Source organism: Malus domestica, chromosome 06 (genome assembly GCF_042453785.1).
Source record: "Malus domestica chromosome 06, GDT2T_hap1".
NCBI classification, from domain to species: Eukaryota; Viridiplantae; Streptophyta; class Magnoliopsida; order Rosales; family Rosaceae; genus Malus; species Malus domestica.
In genome coordinates, this window is record NC_091666.1 from 3,964,696 (window position 1) to 3,986,397 (window position 21,702).

At 38.6% G+C, this 21,702-nt stretch overlaps 3 protein-coding genes across 3 annotated transcripts; 1 reads left to right on the plus strand and 2 right to left on the minus strand.

The window, feature by feature from the left end:
• Window positions 1–60: 60 nt before the first annotated feature.
• LOC103436878 (MND1-interacting protein 1) lies at window positions 61–5,177 on the minus strand. Its single transcript, XM_008375332.4, has 3 exons — window positions 5,052–5,177; window positions 3,244–4,891; window positions 61–779 (listed from the first exon to the last, which is right to left on the minus strand). The coding sequence occupies exons 2-3, from the start codon at window positions 4,888–4,890 to the stop codon at window positions 261–263; spliced, it is 2,166 nt and encodes a 721-aa protein (XP_008373554.3). The 5' UTR covers window position 4,891; window positions 5,052–5,177; the 3' UTR covers window positions 61–260.
• Window positions 5,178–12,988: 7,811 nt separating this feature from the next.
• LOC103436877 (plant intracellular Ras-group-related LRR protein 5-like) lies at window positions 12,989–15,788 on the minus strand. The gene is made up of 3 exons (XM_008375331.4): window positions 15,118–15,788; window positions 13,708–14,624; window positions 12,989–13,400 (listed from the first exon to the last, which is right to left on the minus strand). The coding sequence occupies exons 1-3, from the start codon at window positions 15,650–15,652 to the stop codon at window positions 13,257–13,259; spliced, it is 1,596 nt and encodes a 531-aa protein (XP_008373553.3). The 5' UTR covers window positions 15,653–15,788; the 3' UTR covers window positions 12,989–13,256.
• Window positions 15,789–18,898: 3,110 nt separating this feature from the next.
• LOC103409488 (homeobox-leucine zipper protein HAT5-like) lies at window positions 18,899–20,829 on the plus strand. Its single transcript, XM_008348307.3, has one exon. It carries the CDS (start codon window positions 19,481–19,483, stop codon window positions 20,126–20,128), a length of 648 nt encoding a protein of 215 aa, XP_008346529.2. The 5' UTR covers window positions 18,899–19,480; the 3' UTR covers window positions 20,129–20,829.
• Window positions 20,830–21,702: the final 873 nt, after the last annotated feature.

The window sequence follows — 21,702 nt, forward strand, 5'->3', positions numbered from 1 at the left end:
ATATGTGTGTGACGATATAAAAATCATTAGCTTATACTGCTAACAAAAGGGAGGGTAACAAACGAGAAAACGGATGTTCCTGTCATTCCAAATCGAAACATAAGTCCGATACAAGCTTTCTTTTTATTTAAGTACATATCTGTTTTGCTGATGTGCTCAGCGTGTAGCTTGAATGACAAGGGGAAATTTGAAATGTATATTATTTGGTATACCTGAAAAGGTCTTGCTTAAGAAAAACGCAGAATCCTTCACCGGACAAACTAAGAACTTGCACCAAAAACACGAATTCTATGTTCAATAGGAGCCTGGCAACATGGGCAGGTGGCCTTACCTTTTTTCCCGTAATCATCATTGCAATTGGCACAAAGAACTTGATGAGCACATGGCAGGAAAACAACAGAGACTTCATCTCTCATGCAAATTATGCATTCCCTATCACAGCCCACTTCTTTCTCTGCTGATTTCTCCAGGTTATCCAAATCACGAAGCATCTTAGCAATAGTTTCTCCTTGGGGTTTTGCACCTTCTGGGATTGCTTTTGGCAACGCATTTGATGGATGAACCGATTCAGTAGACTGGGCGGATACTTTTAGACGTGAGAGTTCCTGCTCAAGTCTTTGGAGGTCATCCTTGTGACGCTGGAAATCTATTTCTATCTTTAGGCGCAAAGCTTCAAGCTTTCTTTTATTACTAGCCTCAGCTGCTTCCTTAGCACGTCGTTCCTCTTCCACTTGAGTCAAGGCTTCCCCCTTAGCCTTCTGTTCCTGCCTCCATTTCACCTGTAACAAGAAATTCGCAGAACAGAGTTGTTGCATTGGTATGTGTTTCGTACTATACAAGGATAACTATTAAAATGGAACTTAAGTAACTGCATTTGAAGATATACAAACAAGTTTTTCCTAGAGAGAAGAAATTATGGAACATCAATGGAGAGTGATTTTACCTTCTGCACTGAACGGAAATAGTATAAAATGTAGTTGAAGACTCGCTAAGGTAAGGATATATAGCATGCAATGGGATGAGATTGTACGACAAATTTTAAACAGGAGAATAGAGCAAGGTAATTGAGCTAGGCCAGCACTATGGCCACGAACCAGAAAGATGAACTCCACACCCTTCAAAAAGACTTACTACAATTTTGTGCTCCCATATAATCACCTAAAGAGTCTGCCGTCACACCCCAGTCAAAGGGTGCTGCGTCTAGGACTAGCTGATAAGATGCGGGGTTAACCAGAAAAACAGGAAGTCTTGGATTCGAAGTATTTTGGGAATACTGATGGATGAAGTGAGCACTTTTGTGAGAGGTAATAGCACCACTTATAATTCAGTCAATGTAAACTTCAGAGAACAACAAAGTGATAGGGAAGAAGACTATAGGGAATCATAAAGGAAGAGAGTGAGAGGAGAAAAAGAAGATTAGAGAGTGGGAAAACCAAATTCAAATCAGTACTAATTTTATCCCGGTAATAAAAGCTAATGATAAGGAACAAAGGAAAAAACAGGATTACATAATACAATTGATTGGGAGCAGCCTCTCCATAAATGGGGGTAAGGCTAGCCGACATTCACCTCTCCCAGACCCTGCGTAAAGCGGGAGCCTTGTGCACTGGGTACGACGACATAATACAATTGATTGAGAAAGGCAAAAACTGAAATTTCATACGGCTATTCTTATATATAGCAACCTTGCAACTCCTAAGAAATTAAAAAAAAAGCAACAAACGGAACTTTTCAAACAATGTTCCGTTTGACTGTATTCAATATAGAGTAATCCCACACTTCAATTAAGCAGCATCCAACAAGGTGGAATGACATATAATGCTAGAATCATCCAGTATCTACCAAGATAGTAATTTTCAGATAAATTCAGGGCTCGTCAGGGAAGTTCTTTTAAATGACTAAAACTTCTTTTAGAGAAAATGTTTTTAATACCAATCCTTAGTAAAAGCAATTCAAGTGCTTTAAGAATCCAAAAACATTTTCTCTAAAAGTGCTTTCAGTCATTTAAAAGAAATTCCTAAACGAGCTCTCATTCTAACTGGTAAGTACAGGCTGCCACTTAATTAAAACTAAATCATAATTGAAAACTTTGCACGACTTTATTTTTTGATAGTTTCTGATAGAGGATAAAGTAGATTTCGTCTATTGTACAAGTGGTTATGACATCACCCTCAAAAGTAGGTTTTGAGGGTTGAAAAATTAGATGTCAACTTGCTGGACTTATGCCCTCCTACCTATAACAAAATCTCCCCACCTTATGCTACCAAGAAGATCAGAAATATGAAATCTCCACAACTGAGGTTAAAGAAAAAAAGCTAGGTCCAAGAAATTTATCTTGTTGCATTCTCTCCCAATTGAGTTGAAGACCATTAGTCGAACTAAAAATGCTAGTATCAGCAAAGCAAACAACAAAATTCCCCTCACAACCAACCTGAAGTTCTTAAATAACTATGATTATCGAGAAGAAGACTCTTGAGCCATAAAAGGAAAAAAATAGAAATAGTAAAGACCCCGCAACAAACACATTAACCATTAAAATATATCCATAAGAAAGCACAGACCATGATTAATTTATGAGAACATTTTAAGTCAAAGTCAACAAAATTTTAACTAGCAACTCTAGAATGCAAACAAAGTAGTACAACCTTCATGGAGTTACAACAATACTTCAGTATTTCACATGTGCGTCTAGTCCATACAATTCACAAGTGGCTCCGCAGGTGGACAAATATTATAAGAGAACAGAAAAAGGTTGGAATCTCCAGACTCACCATCAAAAGCATATTGCCATCCCCTTACAAGTACTGAAGTAACAGCTGAGCAAAAGAATGAAAGCAAACAGATGATAGAACAAACAATACCAGCCTATGATTCTTGACTTCTCTCCATTATTCTAAATGAAACTTTAGAGTCTTAACTTTTAGATGACAGGGCTTGAACTTGCACATTGCACTATGTAAATTATTCCTCCACATCCGGTGATGCCCCAACCATTGAACTGTAAAACTTTGTTTCAATTGTTGTTCAAGTTGTTGCTTCATTCACTCACTTATTCAAAACTAAGCATTTGGTTCTAATCAAAGGTTGCACGACTTTCTATGAAACACAAACCATCACCCTATGTAAGTTACCAGACGCATCAACAACCTGTAAATTCAAATCACACGAACATGGCATTGTGTAAAAAGAAAAATGTTAGGTGTGTGCATATGTGCAAAGATAAAACAGATAGATGTAACCAACCTCAGCTTCTTTCTGATCATGCTTCATCCGAGCCAAATGTTGTTGCAATTCTGAAATCTTCTCTTTCTCCTCTGCAATCTCTTCCTGCAATTTAGTTTTCTGTTTCTCCCAAGCCAAAAGCCTCTTTAGATATTTTTTCTCCCTCTTTGCAACCTCCAAACAAGTTGTTACTGACTCTGATGCACTCAGTTTAGAAGCCTCCATCTCTGCTCTGATTTCTGCATTCTCAGTCTCAAGCCGTCTCACAGCTGCATTTGCGCGGTCCACTTGACCACTGGCCTTTCTTAGAGCGTTTTCCATTTCTGAGAGTCTCTTCATGGTTGAGTCCTCAAGAGTTTGCTTCCCTTTCTTCAACCTTTGAGTCTCCTCCCTTTCGAGCCTCAGCATTTTAAGCTCTGCAAGATCGTGACTGAGCTTTGTTGCAGCCTGCATTGCCTTCTGGTGCGCCCATTCCTTCCGTTCCTTAACTTGCTTCTCAAGCTCTTTTACTTGATGAAGTAGAGTAACTATCACCTCATTCTTTTGATCTTCCCCCACAAACTCCATATTCTCATCAAGATTCAAATCGCGAAACTTACTCAACACTGAGTTAACCACCTCCTGGTTCTTTGAATTCTTTGACTCATCAGACTGCTGAACTGCAGCTTCAGACCCCAGTCCAACCGAGGTGTCCCTACTAGTTAAACTGTTCAGGCAAGCCTGTGGTTGAGCATTTAACTGTTTTGAGTTTGCTCGAAAACCAGCTGCAAACATTGCAACATTCCTTTTCAACAACGACTTCATGGAGGGAGAAAGGTTAAACCTCTTGGGACACTCAATATCCCTTTGCAAAGTCAATTCAGCACCATAAGAGAAAAACCCAGGAACTGGAAACTCTGAAGCTCCCCCATCTCCAAACCCCCAACCACCATGAAACCTACAAAGTGCAGGAGCCATAACGCCAACTGAATGGTTCCCATTACTACCAGATTCAACATTACTGGATGTCGAGCTATTATTTTCATTACCTCCACTGGGAAGGGAGGGAATTTCCATAGTACTTGCCCGACCCACATGAAGATCACTCATAAGCAAACACCACATAGCATCACCTTTACTTAAATGTGGCCTAACTTGTTGCAACATACACACCATACCCGCAAGCGAGTACTCCTCCAGCTGCCTTAAATCAGCAAAAACAGGCTCAGCCTCATCCGACTTCCCATTACTGCTTCCACAACTACTATTCAAATAAGCCAATGAGTTATGCATAATGTTGGTTAACACATCCATACCGCCATAGCAATGCCCATTTCGCAATATTGCTTTAAGTCCGGCATCCTCATCATAACCCAACGCAGTTAGCTTAGAAATAGCCTCATTGTACAAAAATTCCAAATTTTTCAATAAAATCTCCTCCAATTGTTCCTCAGTGCAGTAACCCCACCCGCTCTCATCCAAATTGGGGTTGGGGCCTGGGATCGATTTAGGGTTCTGGGTGGAATCGTCATTGGAACCCAGATGGTGATTGAACGGTTTGAGACCCGATTCGAGTATGGATTTGGAGATTGATGCCCTATCAAAGTGACAACAATAATCGACATCGGGTTTTGTAGATCGGGGCTTTCGATTTGTACGGATGTGCTTCTCTCTCACAGTGCAACCCATTCTGTGTGTATAGATAGATAGATATATAAACAGCTGTATCTATAGGCTGAAGAATAAAATGTAAAAAAAACACAAACAAAATCGTGCAAATAAAAGGGGTAGGAAAATCGCTGAAAGTATATTGTGCGAAAATTATCGAATAAAGTTTTGGAGAAACTCACATGGAATTTGGCGACGATCGGCGTCTGGTTGCGGTCTGAGTTGCTGGAGCAGAGAGATAGGGGAGAAGGAAAATAAGCGTACGGCTTGCAAACCACAATGGGTGGGTAGGGACATTGGATTGTGGGCCACTGGCCCACTGCCAAATAGGATCCCCAAACCCATGTCTCCAACTCCGAGAGATTTTTCAATGTGCTCAAAAGATAAGACGGTACATCATATGTCATTGTATAAATGGGGGGAATGTTTTTTTTAAGTGTCTATCCACTTGTATAACGACATATAACATATGTGTCTGTGTTCCGAGCACAGTGAAAAATATATCACCAACTACAACTTCTTGGGCCAAAATTGTTTTTATTTTTATTGAAAACCATCATCAAGATACCCAAAAAGTCTAATCGTGCAGTCCTCATAAGAGTTTTTTTTTCTTCTAAATATAGAACTTTGAAGTGCACAATTAGATTTTTGAAATGTCAATAACAATTACTTTTTTTTATTGTGTTTATTAAGTATAATTTTGTTTTTTTATATATAAGTTATAACTATATATTTACAATAAAGGGGTGAGAGGATAAATTGTTTGCAAACTCATCGTTCTTGAGATTCAAACCTGAGACATGTCACTTATAAGTAAAAATGAATTCCACTAGATTGTAGTATAAGTGGAAAAAAAATCATTATCTCCGTTAATGCTCAAAACTAGGAGGTCAACACAAGACCAGTACAGTCAACCCTTGGTGGGCTTGGATAATAAAGCTAATTTATGGACAACATAATATAAGTGGTTCAACCCCAAAAATAGTTACGTTCACTATAGTGGTTTGGTATATATTTAATGTTGATCACAATAACTCTTAAGACAATGTAATGTAATTTTGCTCTTGTGAATCTAATCGCTTGTAAAGGGTATTTGACCGCTTTATATAGGCCCTAAGTGAGCCCCAAAAAGTCCTCCGCTCTTAATTATCTCACCGCCCTATCATTTAATAGCAAACTTGTAGATACGACCTATAAGCTATTCCTCCATTGTTCACTCAACACGTGGAGAGGAAGTGACATTTACTTAAAGCTATTTGCATGATTTTTTGTGTCTATGTGCCTCGACTGAGTCTATCATTAGCGAGTGGAAAAGCACTTTACCTAAGTGCTAGGCTAGACAACATTTATGTTTGTTCATAGACCTTTTTTTTCCTATTGAGGGCCAATCGTGGTTGGGAGTTGACATCTAGATAAACCTATCTTTGAAACTTTGTACCAGAAAGTTATCAAGTCTGCCAATTGGCTTGAATGATCAGAAAGTACCTTAAATTTTGTCATCGTCTCTTCTTGTTCGTAGACGATCATGGCTATCAGAGGTCATTGATGGCAAGTCATCTTTCGTTCTCGTGGTGGTGTTCTGTCATCTGGATTTCTTAGGTTGGCTTGCAAACCTAATATCTTGATCATCTCATCCTTAGTGGACTTTCCAAGCCTATCTATTGTGCCTAAAAACAAACCATATATTATTTTAATAGGTCTAAAATGACCCTGCATTAACAAGTCCCCTACTCTTCCTTCAAGGGCTTTTCTTGGTATATAATTGTCACAATCGGTCAATCTTTCTCTTAAAATAATTTAGAGTTTTTTTTTTCTTTTTTTGCAAGTGTGTAGTGATCTAGTTTTCCTCTTTACCCAAAGTACTCAGTCCCGTAGAATGTCAATAGTCTCTCAACTCCTTGCACAAAAAGGAAGTCAATGCGCTTTGGTTTTTCGATGTAAATAGTGCACGTGTCTGGCTTTTGCTGGCAGATGAATCAAAGCGTTTGGCATTGGAGGCATAGTGGGCATGCATGACGTCGTGGGAGATGAGGTCTCTCCAAGCTTGAGAATATGCCCAGTGAAATAGCCAAGTTTTCCCAACACTACAACGTGTACTTCCATCATCTTTGACCAAATCTTGAAGTTTGAGTCATTCAACTTGAACCCAAATGGCAAGTGTTGATGTTTGTTGATTCACTTGGAATTGTCGAGGCTTGATTCAAGACGAGAATCATTTCTCCAGGTTTCCTATCATCATCCATTAGTGTAGTGGACAGTGATCATGGTGATTAGGGTTTCGATGTCGCCTAAAAACAACATGCGATGGTAGGATTTTTCGGCGGTAGGGTTAGGACTTTTTCGGGAAAATACAAGCATAAACCTATTCTAATGCCAAGATAAAATTGATAGTAAAGAATAAAGGTTATATTTAAATGTGTGTTCTTCTCTCAAAAAGGCTCAATATATATACAAGTACAAGTTGACTAGGCATACAAGGAATCCCTCAGAATAAGGAAATTACAATCCTGCAATAAATACATCGAATCATTGACTCACGCCAACACCATCATCCACAACCATCGCTTCAAAGCTCATCTACAACACTCCATCAAAACCATTTATCCAATCACCATTTTACTCAATTCGTACGACACCCCGGCTCCTCCATCAAATTTCTTCTCATTGCCTTGACGACAACATAGTGTTTAGGACAACCATGAAAATTGAGCATCCCTTGAAAGGTCAAATATTTACATGTTGAATTACTCTATTAATGGTCCCGTTTTCATTCACAATGATGACTACAACAATATTGCTATGTGGAACCCGTCAATTCAAAAGTCCAAGAGGATCGTTGGGCCAACCATTGAGATTAAGCAGTTCCCGTCATCAGATATGGGGATGAACCTTCTATATTCGGGTACAATTCAACTGCTCATAACTATAAAATATTTGACACTTATGGGGTTTGATAATAGCATATCGCAAGTTTAAATTATAGTCTAAAATAATCAAACTCATGGAAAAGGATTCGAAACTTGCCTTGGAATTCTTTTAAAGCACCCATCTAGAGTTTAGATAAAAATTGACATGCAAATTCCAACTGTTGATCCTTCGAGAGAGAAGTATCAGGACTTTGACACCCTGGTCAGTAAAGGTGACACTGTTGTGATAGGTTTGGAGGTATTGCAAGTTTTTTTTTGGGTTAGAAATAGGTCATTGTATTAAATAGAGCAAGTGCTCCAAGAAACAGAACTAAACACGAATGATGATATCCCATGTTCAAGGAGTTAATACATTTAAACTCTTAGAAAAAACAGGAAATCACAATCAAGCCTAAAAAAGCACAAAAGGATGGTGATAAGCCATTCTTGACCCTAAAAACTACCAAGCCTATGTGGCGCGCATGCCGAGTAACTAATGAGCTAACTACGTCTTTCGGTTATGTGCGGGGCGTGCCAACTCGACCACCTAAGTCGGTCGGTGAGTAAAATGAGTTGATGTTGTATTGAGTGCCCTGCTGACTTTTTGATCTTGCCACTACGGTCGAGGAAGGAACACGTCTTGACTTTTGGGTTCTAGAACCTGAAGACGAGGCTACTAGTTATCCGAAGCTCACTAATTGTCGGGGCCGGGTTCTGCCACGGTGATTATATTCGTAAAAGTATAAGCACGCCGAACTGGCACCAAACTATATGGACACAAGTACTCAAATGAGATGTATATCTTGATGGTGAATGAGATTCGACCATCAGAATACCGAACTCTAAAACTTACTTGTGAATATCCAATCATAAAACACCTCGGCGTTCAATGCGCTAAGCCTAGTAATCTGTAACACCTCACTTCGCCGAAAAGGCTAGTGAGATAACTTCTGCCAATAAGGATTCGAAAATCCTTCTCAACCGAGACTTGGATAGATAACCAGTCAGCCTCGATGCAGTGTTGTTTATCCAAACTGAAGGTGCTTTGCGGTCGGTTGATTCTATGGCAATAGTGTTGTTTATCCAAACTGAATGTGTTCGCCGGTTGCCTTCACAGTGCTGTTTATCCAAACTGAAGGTGTGTTGGCGAAAAAGAAAATAAAAATCTCAAAGTTGTTGAGAGGTTTCGTATAAAGCAAGAGTTTGCGCATGGCAGTTTGTGTGTTGAATTGAAGGGGCTTAGAATGATGCAATCCCTTCTTATTTATAGCAGCCAATCTTATCATGGTCGACCCAGAACTATACTCGGATTAGGATTTCTTAACCTAATCCAACCAGGTCTCGGCCAATCCTGCCTCCATTAGGGCTTTGAACCAACCTCTTTATTCGGCCACATTCACCTCTCAAATCTCAGCATCCTCATCCTATTGAGACTTCTTGTTATACTAGGATTCAACTTGCCTCATTAATCCGCCTCATACTAGGACTTGGCCGAACTTAACCAAGCGGCCCATAATAACTCAAATTCGCGATGATTCTAGAAACATATTGTCAGGCCAAGAATAACTTCTAACTTGGCCTACACTAGTATTTTGGGCCCAAACAGCCATCCAGAAAGAAAAAAAACCTAGTTACAAGTGGGGCAAGGAAGCCCATCTCAAGAAAGAACAAGAACCAACGAGGGAAGGGGTTGTGAACAAGAACAAGAACAAGAACAAGAACCATCTGTAGTTTCTCACCCTCGACAAAGCCAAAGCTACAACCTTATGAGCTGCTCTATTTGTCTTCCTTGAAACCCATCGCCAACTGACAGCATTGAGAAAACAACTGAAGCCTCCAAATCTCAGATACCATATAGAAAACTTTCCACATACCACTAACACTCTTTTTTGTTATGCAGTCCACAACTTCCGTAGAGTCACTTTCAATGATCACATTCTTAATCCTTAACTCTTTTCCCAAAGATAAACCTGCAAAAGCCGCCTCAATCTCCATTGCTTTAGGAAAAGCACGCTGCAAAGTAAACACCTCCCCACCAATAAGAGAGCCCAGATGATTTCAAATAATGATCCCCATAGCCCTATACAGTCTTCGCTTATTCCAAGCCCCATCCACGTTAATCTTAACAAAAGGATCACAAGGAGGGGACCATGTAAAGGGAATTACATCCTCTCCTGCAAGGAGGGTGGGTGTAACAAAACAAGAGTAAATCTCACCAAAACGAAAAGAGCTTTTCTACAAAACTCAAGAAGGGGAAGGATCCAGGCCATTGAAGAGAGCATGACATATCTCTTTCCAAATTTCCCAAACAATTATTGCTGTTAGACTGAGAAAATTAGAAAAGCGAGACCTTGACAATGAAAGGCTTTGTACCATACATAAGAACCACGAATCCAAAGTTGTAACTAGTTGAGGATTAGGCTTGTAGTTTAATAGAGAGCCAAACCAAACACACATCACCCAAGGGCATAAAAGCATGATGTGTTCGATAGATTCCTCAAACTTCTTACAAAGGGGACAATGAAGGTTTGAGGCAACCTTACGACAAAAAAAAGAGAAAGCTTTGTAGGTATGGCATTTGTTGTCGCTCTCCACAGAAAATTGTTCACCTTTGGTACCGCTCTGATGTTCCATATCAATTTCCAAACCTTGTTATCAATTTGATGAGATGAATGCTTCAATACTCGACTCGACGAAAAAGAGTGGGATTTCATCCAATTATAACCACTTTTTACTGAATAATTCCCATCTTTAGTCCAAGGCCAGAATATCTTGTCCTCCTCCAAATGACCATACAATGGGATAGACTTAATCAAACAAGCATCATCCTGAGAAACAAAATGCTTAATTTCATTCAATCTCCAAGGGAGGGAAGTAGAGTCAATTAGAGACGCCACCATTGTGGGAATTGGCCCCACAATGATCGTAGTTGGTTTCGGACAAGAAGTAACAGGCGTGGGGAGCCAATTGTCACTCGATATTTTAACACACTGCCCATTTCCAATCTGCCATTTCGCCCCCCTTTCAATAATTTTTCTACCTTCTAATAGGCTACTCCAAGCCCAGGAAGGACGCGAGCCCCTTGACGCCTTCATGAAATCAGAATTTGGGAAGTATCGAGCCTTCAACACTTGAACCCAAAAAGCATTGGGGTTTTAAACTATTCTCCAACGTTGCTTTGCTAAAAAAGAACAATTGAAAGTCAGGTCTTGTGAGTCTCTCTACGATTTTTGGTTCATTTTTTGGCAAAAGAAACAGTGTTTGGATTATGAAGGAACAAGCCAATGGTCTCAAAGAATGGTAATATGGTTTTATTTTTTTTTTAATTGAAATAGTAAGGAATTTTATTGCTTAAAAGAACAAGCCAAATCATGGAAGCAAAACAACAAAAGATTGAAACAACCACCAAAGTACCAGTACACTCTTCAAGAAGAAGAAATCAATAATGAGGTCTAGCGGTTCCTCAAATCATGAACAAAGAGAACCACTAAAGGCAAGTGGTCATTTACTACAGTAGTGGAAAAATGTTACGTCTTTACATGACGGCGTGGGTTTAAATCCTATTGGTAGCTAATCTAACATCTAATCTAACAAAATCTATCGTTGGTCATAAAAAACCACTATAGAGGGCAGTACGACTCAAGGGGTGAAATGGTTCTTTTGGGAAGAGGATCCTTTCCTAAGCTCAGGATGGGGATCCTCCTGACCACGAAATCCGAGCCGTTCAAATTTAATCTAATGACTTTAAACAGGGAGCCCTTCTAAAAATTATAATAATTGCAACCGTTGGATTAAATTTGAACAGCCCGGATTTCGTGATCAGGAAGATCCCCATCCTGAGCTCAGGAGAGAATCCTCTTCCGTTCTTTTGAATCAAGTTTTGACTACTTTTTTTTGGTGTAATTTAAAGGAAAGGGAACAAAACAAGTCAATATTTGGGGTCTAATAGGAAGACATTTCAAGCAATGAATGGTTTCTGAATGTGGTAGTCAAAGCAACAAAAGATGATCCAAGTAATCTTCCCTGCTTTCAGTTTTTCGTCTAGATAACGCACATCGAATGCCAACATGATCCTCTTCAGAATTTTTTTGTGAGAATTCCAATTATTCGTAAATCGTATCTGTTCATTGTATATCGTGAAATCAGTTTTAGTCAGGTACTGTTTGTGTTCAATTTTAAATAAAAAATTTAAAATAATTTCTAATCACATGATGTACAATAAACGGACACAATTTACCAATTTTCGGAATCCTCGCAAAGAGGATCCGGATTCCAAGGAATGTAACTGTCTGTCTAATCAATATACTCCACATTTCCATATATTTATCTGATTTGAAGAATAATAAATAGAGACCTCTAATAAATAAACACACTTTGTTTGAAGCATTCTTGGTCGAATAACAAAAAGTAAAACATAAGCAGCTTACTGCTCACGCAGAATTGACTGAGCCCCGTATTAGAATATATTTTCAAATAAGAAAATAGTTATTAGCATTTTAAAAAATTTATTTGGTATTCTAAATTTTTTATGATTAGAAAGACAAATACACTTGTGAGAACTGTCGAATGAGATTTTTGGAGTGCTAATAACAGTTCCCTCAAACAAAATGACGTTTTTAAAGAGTTGTTTACTATAGTAAAAGCCAACTATGTATTTCCATAAGGGCCAAGAAAGATTTTGTGATTGTTTCAGAATAAACGTAACATAAGATGCGGTAAAGTTAGGACAATTATTGTATGAGGTCTATCCAATGTTAGATGGCCAGGCACATAAGAAATTGATATGAACATCACGAGCTATCTCGTAATAAAATTGGCTGTTGCTGATGTTAGGATTAGTTACTAGTTATATTGATTCAAATTTATATTTTTTTGGGAGTTAGTTGGAATGTGTTCTTATCTATTAATAGGTTTTTGGTTCACACCTATTTTTACTTCTCAAACACCTTTGTTAAAAATTTTGTTAATTGATTTTCTTCAATTCATTTTATGTTGAAAGATGTGTGTGAGAGGTAGAAGTAAGTGTGTAGATAGCACCACCCTTTTCATAAATAAGTTGGATCACATTATCTTCCCACAAAAAGCCAATACTACCGCATAAACCTACTTAGAGATCGCATTCAAAGTCTCTCGTCATGGTATTTTAATACAACACCTCTCCTAACAAAACAAAAAACTGTAGATAGATAGATCCATATTTGCACGAATAAGAGTAGCTCAAAAATTGAAGTTTTTTGGACTGAATTAAATATGTACAATAGAGACTTGTGGCACAATTTTTTCAAAGGCAAGGAAATGTAAGAGAACGAAATAATATCCACACACTATTTTTTTTTTCTTCTGCACATTTCTGTTTAATGTTATTTGTTGTTTCTATTTGATTTATTCAATCCGATATTAAAAATAAACAAAAATATTTAATAGAAGAAAAATAGTGTGTGGTTATCATTTTCAAATAAAAAAAATTCAAATAATTACTTGCTAGTTGTTGGCAGAATTACCACCAATGGAGCAAAGTTTTGAGCAAAACCAGAACCAAAATCCCTTCTTATTCTTCTGCTTCAATGCTTGAAAAGCAGCACTCTCTCTCTTGGCCTCAAGATCTGCCATGTACTTCACAACAGCCTGGTGATGAACAAAAAAATTGAAAGAGCGTTTATTACTTCAAAAGAATATGAAAAAAATTGACGTTCCACCATAAAATGAATTAGAAACCGGGTGAAATGGAGCACGTGTTGCTGTTGGGCCCCTACGAGACAACCTGCTATGATATCATGAAGTAAGTTGGGTTACACCATAAAACTAATTGGAAACATGAGAAGTAGCCCAACTTACTTATAAGTTCATGCACGATCAGTCCTTCCGTCATTATGAGATTCATTCTCAAGATAATATATACAAAACTAATTGAAAGTTTCTTATATAGCGTTACCTGGGCACCCAGTTTTATCACTTCTCTTGGTGGAACTTCCATAGGTGTCTCATCGGCGCGAAAAATTCTCAGTTTCGACAACATTTTGAAAGAGTTCGGTAAAGTTCTGATCTGATCATCACTGATATCCAACTCTTCAAGCAACTCAAGATTACCAATTGACCGCGGCAAGGCTCTCATGTCTGCAAAGTTGTTTGCCACATTCAGCTTCTTGAGGTTCACTGCAAAGCACAAGTTTTCGGGTATGGATTCGAGTTCGTTGAAGCTAATGTCAAGCTCCTTGAGGTTGTTAAGATTACCAATTGTTGTTGGCAACGCTTTGATTCTGTTATAGTGAAGTGTAAGAACCTCTAAGCTTTCGATCTTTCCAACTGCCTCCGGAAGAGCTCTTAGCTCGTTGAAATCCAAATGTAGCTCAACAATTGATGTGCAGGATCCAATTGTGTAAGGCAATTCCTGAAGCTCATTTGTTTCAACATTCAGTAGCTTTAAACTGGCCAATTTCCCAATTACATCGGGCAAATGGGTGAACTTGTTTGAACTCAAATCGAGGTTAAGGAGGTTAATCAAGTTCCCGAAAGAGGCCGGCAGAGATTTCAACATGTTTGCATGGAGGTCAAGATCAGTGAGATTGCTCAACTCACCAAATGACTCTGGAAGGTTTACCAGCTGGTTCGAGTGAATGTCAAGCTTTGTCAAGGCTTTAAGGCCACCGATCGTGGGCGGAAGAGCCATGATTCGGTTTTCAGACAAGTTCAATTCGGTTACATCTGATAACTTCCCAAGGGATACAGGAAGCCACTCCATTTGATCTACTAACTTTCCTCCAAGATCAAGAACTACTTCCCCACTTTTAGCGGTGTTTTCAATCACAGCTGCCACCTTCATTAGGCTTAACTTTCCAGAGTCCACGACACCTATAGCGACATCAAAACATTTGAAGAAATATCAGATAGCTACTTTAAGTTCCACAACTTTCTGCAGTAACAGTTGGGAGATAGCTAAACAATCTCTTGATTGAAAAAATAGACCGAGTTAGTGAAAATGAGCAACGGAGTAACACAGGGTTATGCTGGAGAACCCTAACAACTAATATACGAGTTCAGGGACCAAAACTAAACTCGGGGTAAAGCTCAACGACCGTTGCTACAATCAAGCCTTCTCATAGGACCGAAACTTAGAAAACAGAAGAAGAAAATACTAACATAAAATCTTGATGATTAGAGGTTGATTAAAACATGAACATCTTATTGATTAACAGGTTTTAAACTAATCACACTTTATGGCTAACTAATACAACACGAAGATCAGATAACCTTAGCAGATTTAGTACGCTTTGAGTTCCTAATCGACATAATCCTCTGATGACCAAAAAATTCTGAAATAAAATTGAAAAATTAAGAGGCTGACCTGAAGAAAGAGTGGAAGCACTGCTCACCAAACCCTTAAAGCCATCTTTCTCATCTTCTTCATATCCCATCTTCTTCTTCTTCACCAAACTTTGATCACGGATCACAGCTTCCCTCCCAACTTTCTCAACCGGGTCACTGAAATCAACATGATTCTGACTCGGAACATCACCCGAAACCAACCCGGAAGCTCTCTGGATAAGATCATCAAAGGTGTGAAACAACTTGTCAGTCTCAACCACATAAGAAGCCTCCTTCCTCTGCTCGTGGCTCTGAAACAAAACCACGGTCTTCTTCGACTTCTGCAACACATCGAAGAGTTCTTGGGGAACGTCTTTCGGTTTCTCTAGCTTCGATATCTCCTCGAGCTTCGCTTGCTCCTCGTTGGCCACTGTTTCGAGGACGGACAAGGCTGCTTCGACCTCTTCAATGGAGGGCCTCGGTGGCAGCGACTTGTAGAGCTTCATGATTTCTTCAACTGTTTCTACAAGGGCCGGGGATGGTGGTTCTTCCTTGAGCTTGGGTTTGGCACCCATGGCTAATGGTTTGGGGGGAGACTTTGGAGAGTGCTTGGCAAGAAAACACAGTAATTGGCAAGTTTTGAATATCTGTTTGATTCCATGGGCTCTCTCTGTTATTCTATCCCATATAAAACAGGGGAACCATTTGCTTAGAACTTTCTTTTATTTTATTTCCTATTTCTTTTCTTAATGTAATTTACAAACTTCACGCTTTTCCGTTTCCTTAATTCAATATCTTTTTTTTTTTTTTTTAAGAAAAGCACGATATTCATTGATATGGTTGACATGATACGTATATTTAGGTCTCGTTAAATTTTTTATTAAAAATGTTAATTTGATTGAAGAGAAAAAGAATGTCCTACACTAAAATTACATAACAGTACTATCTTAAACCAAAAGATCAATAATTATATCTGGAGGTTCTTTAAACTACATCACTTGTTCAACAGACAATCCACTCTTGCCAATCTGTGAGCCACCCTATTGGCCTCTCGTCAAGTATAGGTGAGTTTGAAGAGATGCGAAAGTTCCAAACCTTGTCTCTCCAAAGATTGGACACGTGTTTAAAAATCTTTGTTTTTTTTTTTTGGTTCAAACGATATTATTACTATTAAAGGATATCGAGAAATTGGCTAAACCTGCTTGTAATATAGTGGTTAAAATTTACTTTTGGCAAGAATCAAACCTCGGACATTTCACTTACAAGTGAAAAAGAATACCACTAGACTGTAGTAATAAGTGGTTGTCTGAAAGTGCTTTTAAAATAGGGAACTTTAACAAATACTTTCGGTACTGTTGACTTTAACAAAAAACCATATTTTTACACTAAAAAATCAATCATTGTACTATTCACTTTACCCTTTATTTTGTCTTTATCATTCAAACTCAAAATTTTAAAACCCTTTTCATTAATTTTCCTTTTAAAATATCTATTTGTGACATGAAATTTTTATTCTATTGTCATGTCGATTACAAGTTTCAAGTTATGAATAAAGATTTTATCCGTGAGAAGAACAAATGGGATAAAATCAAAAGGATTGGACTGAATTGGATTGGTATGGATATTTTGTATATTTTCTTACTATATTTAAAAGATACAAAGAAGGGTTGAAATTTAAAAGGGAGAAGTGTGTCTCCTTGTACATCTGCTCAGAAGGTCAAGGTCTATTAATTGAAATTAAAATATGCCAATGAAGTTGATGACGTTGATTTTTGGAAAAGGACGATTTTGACCTTTACAAGACATCATGCATGATGCACATCGATGCACAAGTGTACAAGGTTTCGTTTCTCACAAGGAGTATGCTTGGCTGGCCTGCTAGTTGAATCCCCAAATACTGCTATTAGTGTTCTTGTTTCTCTTTCTTCATTTTTTGTATTAAACTTATCGTTCATTGACTTTTTGTTTTATTTTTGTTTTTAGATTAAACGGAAGTTTATTAAAATATCCAGGAGGATCCTCGTCGGATTCTCTTTATGAGAATCTTGAAGATCTTCCAATCACATCCGTTCATCGTACATCGTGCAGTTATAAATTATTGTCATTTTTTTTTATTTAAAATTGAATATAAACAGTACCTGATAAAAACTGGTCGCATGATGTATGATGAACGGATGTGATTGAAGGATCTGATGAGGATCCTCTTTCTTAAAATATATATACAACACAATTCATCAATCGTAGAGGTTCCATATATATAGCTGGTTTGGAAGTAATTTTAAAATGATTGAAAACGTTTTTTAGATAAATGTTTTTGGGTTCCAAGAGAAGAAGCATTAGTTATGTGCTACTTCCAAGAAGCACTTAAGTGTTTTTCTAGGATTTACTTACACTTTTACTAAGGATCGGTCCAAAAAACATTTTTAACAAAAGCGATTTCAGTCATTTTAAAACACTTTCAAACGAGCTCACAATTAACAAGGAAGATAATACTCTCGATAAGCAAACCTTGCAAGACGGAGAATTACCATAAAGGCATCACGAAGAAAAAATCGGGGATCATTCTCTAATTAATTTTATAAAATGTAACAACCTGGCAAGTGCTTGTAGCTCAATAGATTTTTATTTATTTATTTTTTAGTACATCGATATTTTTACTCTAAGGGAAAGGGGAGTTCGGCTAAACCACACAATGAGTAACCTAATTTGGTATCGAATTCGCCATCCACAAAAGGAATACCACCAGCTGTAGTACTAAGTGACTATAACTTAGTTGATTAAGAGTATTTGTCCTTACACTTGAAGTCTCATGTTTGAAAACTCGCCTTAGTTTAGAATAAATAAATGTAGATAATCCTATCATTTGTAAAAGGAATTAAATGTAATGACTTGTTGCAAATCATAAGGATGTTTAGATGGTTGTTTAATCATGAATGATATACACAAGCCATATCAATGCGATCTTATTTTATAGGATTACTTCGTATCATTAATTATCAACTTATTTTAGAAGCTTATTTTTCAGCAACGTCTCATAGAACTCGATTTTGATCACATTGAAACTAAAAAATCGTAATGTTTACCTACTGAAACTCAATTTTCGTCCCACTTTATCAGTATATATCAAAATAAAATAATTGCTTTCTTTCACTCAAAAGAAATCTACAAAATTTGTGGTGACCAAGTCATATGATCAGAGTCCTGTTCTCTTGATCTCATGACCACCCAACATTTGATTTGATATCAATGATTGTGTTTGTACCATACTTAGGGCCTCCGTATAAATACTCGGAGGACTCAAATGTAATTATGTAATAAAGAAATGGGCAAATATGTAAAAAATGGAGGAACCCTTATTCTATAAAAGGGCATCCTCACCCTTACAAACCCTAAGCCTCACAAGCCTCCTCACCCCCTCAAGCTCTCACCCTCACTACCCTCTCACATACAAAGAGGCTATCTCAAACTATCTCCTTCTCTGGGGGACTCCCCCTCACCCTTGTAATCCATACATACAGTCAGAGAAATACAATCAGTGTGGACGTAACCCAAACCTTAGGATGAACCACGATACATCTTGTGTTATTTACTTTCTTGCAGATTCATGGTCGGATTTACGTTGTTCCAAGACCCCTCCAGTTTTGTGCATCAACATTTGGCGCCGTCTATGGGAAACGACACAAAAAACTATATCGGTTCTTTTTCATTTTTCCATCTCATCACCGTGAGACCTCACCACACTCCACCGTGAATCTGCAAAAACCCAAAACCTCCCTCTTTGGGCTTTTCTAGAAAACCTTCGCAGACTCTATACAGTTTACAAAAAAAAAAAAAAAAAAAAAAAACCTTCCAAAAACCCATTTTTCTTTCTCTCAAATCTTCCGCAATCTTCCCCTCCATTACACAACCCCCTTTTGACTCTCTCTCTCTAGACTCCAGGTGTTGTTCTCAATCCCCTGTACAGAAAAACTCCCTCTATCTATATAGATATAGAGTCACCCAATAATACCCACCAGTCATTCACATTCAGACATCGTTCAAAAGAACCAGAGGAAGAAGAAGAAACAGCGAACTTGCAATTGGAAGAGTCGGAGGAGAGATAGGAAGCACCGGCTGTGCTTCCATTTCCAACTTGAACTTCGTTTGGAATCGCACCCACAATTGCTTCGACCAGCAGGGACCAATCAGAAATCGGCTGGGTTCTGTTCGAGTCCACCACTCGAGGAGGCCGAGACCGGAGCTCAGTGTTTTGTGGATCTGGAGGAGCTTCTGCGATGATGTCCTTTGCTACGCTGTTGATGATGATTTGAGAGAGAAGCAGCAAGAGTTTGGCGCTGGACCTAGGGTTGGGTCATCCGTCGAGGAGAGGCCTTCTACTGATTTGGTTGATGGAGTGAAGGACAATGAAGGAAGTTCGATTTCCAATTTTCTGTATCCTGGTCGGAGTGTTGACTGTAAACATGGCCGGCGGGAGGGTCAACGACGGTCGAAATTCGTTCGTCCTCAGTGCTTTGCTTCAGAACCATAGGAGTTCTGAGCCTCTTGATTCTCTGTTCCTTTCTAGGTCATCAACTTCTTCTTCTGCTCATTTTCTGGGTTCAAGATCGATGGTGAGTTTCGAAGATGTACGCGGAGGAAGGGGATCGAATAAGTCATTGTTCCACCAGTATGAGCACGAAGATAACAGGGAAGATGACTTGGGTGAGTATCTCCATCAACCTGGGAAGAAGAGACGGCTAACCACTGATCAAGTCCAGTTTCTCAAAAAAAGCTTTGATGTGGAAAACAAGATGGAACCAGAGAGGAAAGTCATGCTGACAAAGGACCTTGGCTTGCAGCCTCGGCAGGTTGCGATATGGTTCCAGAATCGTCGGGCGAGGTGGAAGACAAAACACCTTGAGAAGGATTATGAGGTGCTGCAAGCCAACTACAATAATCTCAAGGCTAACTGTGAAAGCCTTTCGAAAGAGAATGATAAATTGAAGGCCGAGCAACGCCAAGCTGCTGGCAAGTCAGAGGCAGGGAAGATAGAGGCATGGATGCAGGTGTAGCCCTCTTCCAGTAATGTCTTGACCCTAGGGACTGAGATTACTTTTCTCCTATTCACCTCAGCCTCAACGGCAGTAACCAGTCAAACCCAACTCGAAGGGGGTGGGCATCATCATCATCATCATTATCAAGGTGAAAGCGGGCCAGCATTGGAGCGAGTCGTGACTCACCAAAGATTTGTCTGGGTTCATCGCCACTAGCTTGCAGATCCAAGCGCGGGAGCTGCTCGCCGTGTAAAGCAGAAAAAAAAAGAGAAAAGCAAAAGTAAGAAAAAAGAAAAAGGAGGAGGATAAAGAGAAATCATGACCAGGCTGCACATGTTTGTGAATGAACTTCCACGAAAAAACGGGTGGGGAAAAGGCAAATCAGAAGATGCCATCAACTTTTGAAAAAGAAAACTTTCATCATCCATGTTCCTACTTTTCTGAAAAAAGCCACTGGAATACACACATGGAAAAAGATCTGCAACAACCCAGTACGCACCAACGATCTGCAATTGTCGAAACCTTTGCTTTGAATGATGTAATTTATTTTTCTTATTTTTCGGAAACATCTGTATAAACTCCATCAGAGGGTAATCATAAAAAATAATTAAAAAAAAAAAAAAGGGCAAGCCCAAAATAATGGGCTGCAATGGGGAGGGCGAAGGCCCATATGCCCAAAAGAGCCAGGCTCTCTATTATCACCAATCAGGTGATCAAAATTACGTCTAGTACTTTCAAAATTATTCGGCAACCTGCCACTATTATCACCAACGAGGTGACCAAAAGTACGCCCAGTACTACAAAAAATTATTCGGCAGCCTACTGCTATTACCACCAACCAGGTGATCAAAAGTACGCCTAATACTTCAAATTATACATAAGCATTACTCATGTCAATCATACATAAACATTCATGAGCATTACTTATATCAATCATACATAAACATTCATGAGCATCACTCATGTCAACATCCATGAGCATCACTCATGTCAATCAACATAAACATTCATGAGCATCACTCATGTCAATCAACTTCAAAAGCTTCATTTACAGAGCTCTAGCTTCGAAAGCTTCATTTACAAAAACTCTAGCTTCAAAAGCTTCATTTACAGAGCTCTAGTTTCAAGACCTTCATTTACAAAAGTTTTAGCTTCAAAAGCATCATTTATAGAGCTTTAGCTTCGAAAGCTTCATTTACAAAAGCTCTAGCTTCAAAAGCTTCATTTACAGAGCTCTAGCTTCAAAAGCTTCATTTATAGAGCTCCAGTTTCAAAGCTTCACTTGCAAAGCTTCACCTACAAAGCTTCAGTGCAGGGTATACAAATACTGCCTCTGAACAACCACACTTCGGCCCATACATGGATTCAATTTGAAGTCTCCAACCAACAGACTCTATTGATCGAAGACTTGAGGGACTACACTATACACCATATATTGGGCCTCAACTGGGCCTCATGAAAAATATTTGGGGGACTTAGCCCATTATTTATGTACTGAGGAGCGAACCCTTATTCTATAAAAGGGATTCCATCACTTTCATTAGAGAGCACCCATTATTCATGTACTGAGGAGCGAGCCTTTATTTTATAAA

Coding starts and splice junctions, on each gene's coding strand:
- LOC103436877 (XM_008375331.4), bottom strand. CDS start 15,652: ATGGGTGCCAAACCCAAGCTCAAGGAAGAACCACCATCCCCGGCCCTT. Junction 14,625..15,117: donor TGCTTCCACTCTTTCTTCAG/GTCAGCCTCTTA, acceptor ATGTCGCTATAG/GTGTCGTGGACTCTGGAAAG. Junction 13,401..13,707: donor TGATAAAACTGGGTGCCCAG/GTAACGCTATAT, acceptor GTTCATCACCAG/GCTGTTGTGAAGTACATGGC.
- LOC103409488 (XM_008348307.3), top strand. CDS start 19,481: ATGAAGGAAGTTCGATTTCCAATTTTCTGTATCCTGGTCGGAGTGTTG.
- LOC103436878 (XM_008375332.4), bottom strand. CDS start 4,890: ATGGGTTGCACTGTGAGAGAGAAGCACATCCGTACAAATCGAAAGCCC. Junction 780..3,243: donor ATGATCAGAAAGAAGCTGAG/GTTGGTTACATC, acceptor TTCTTGTTACAG/GTGAAATGGAGGCAGGAACA.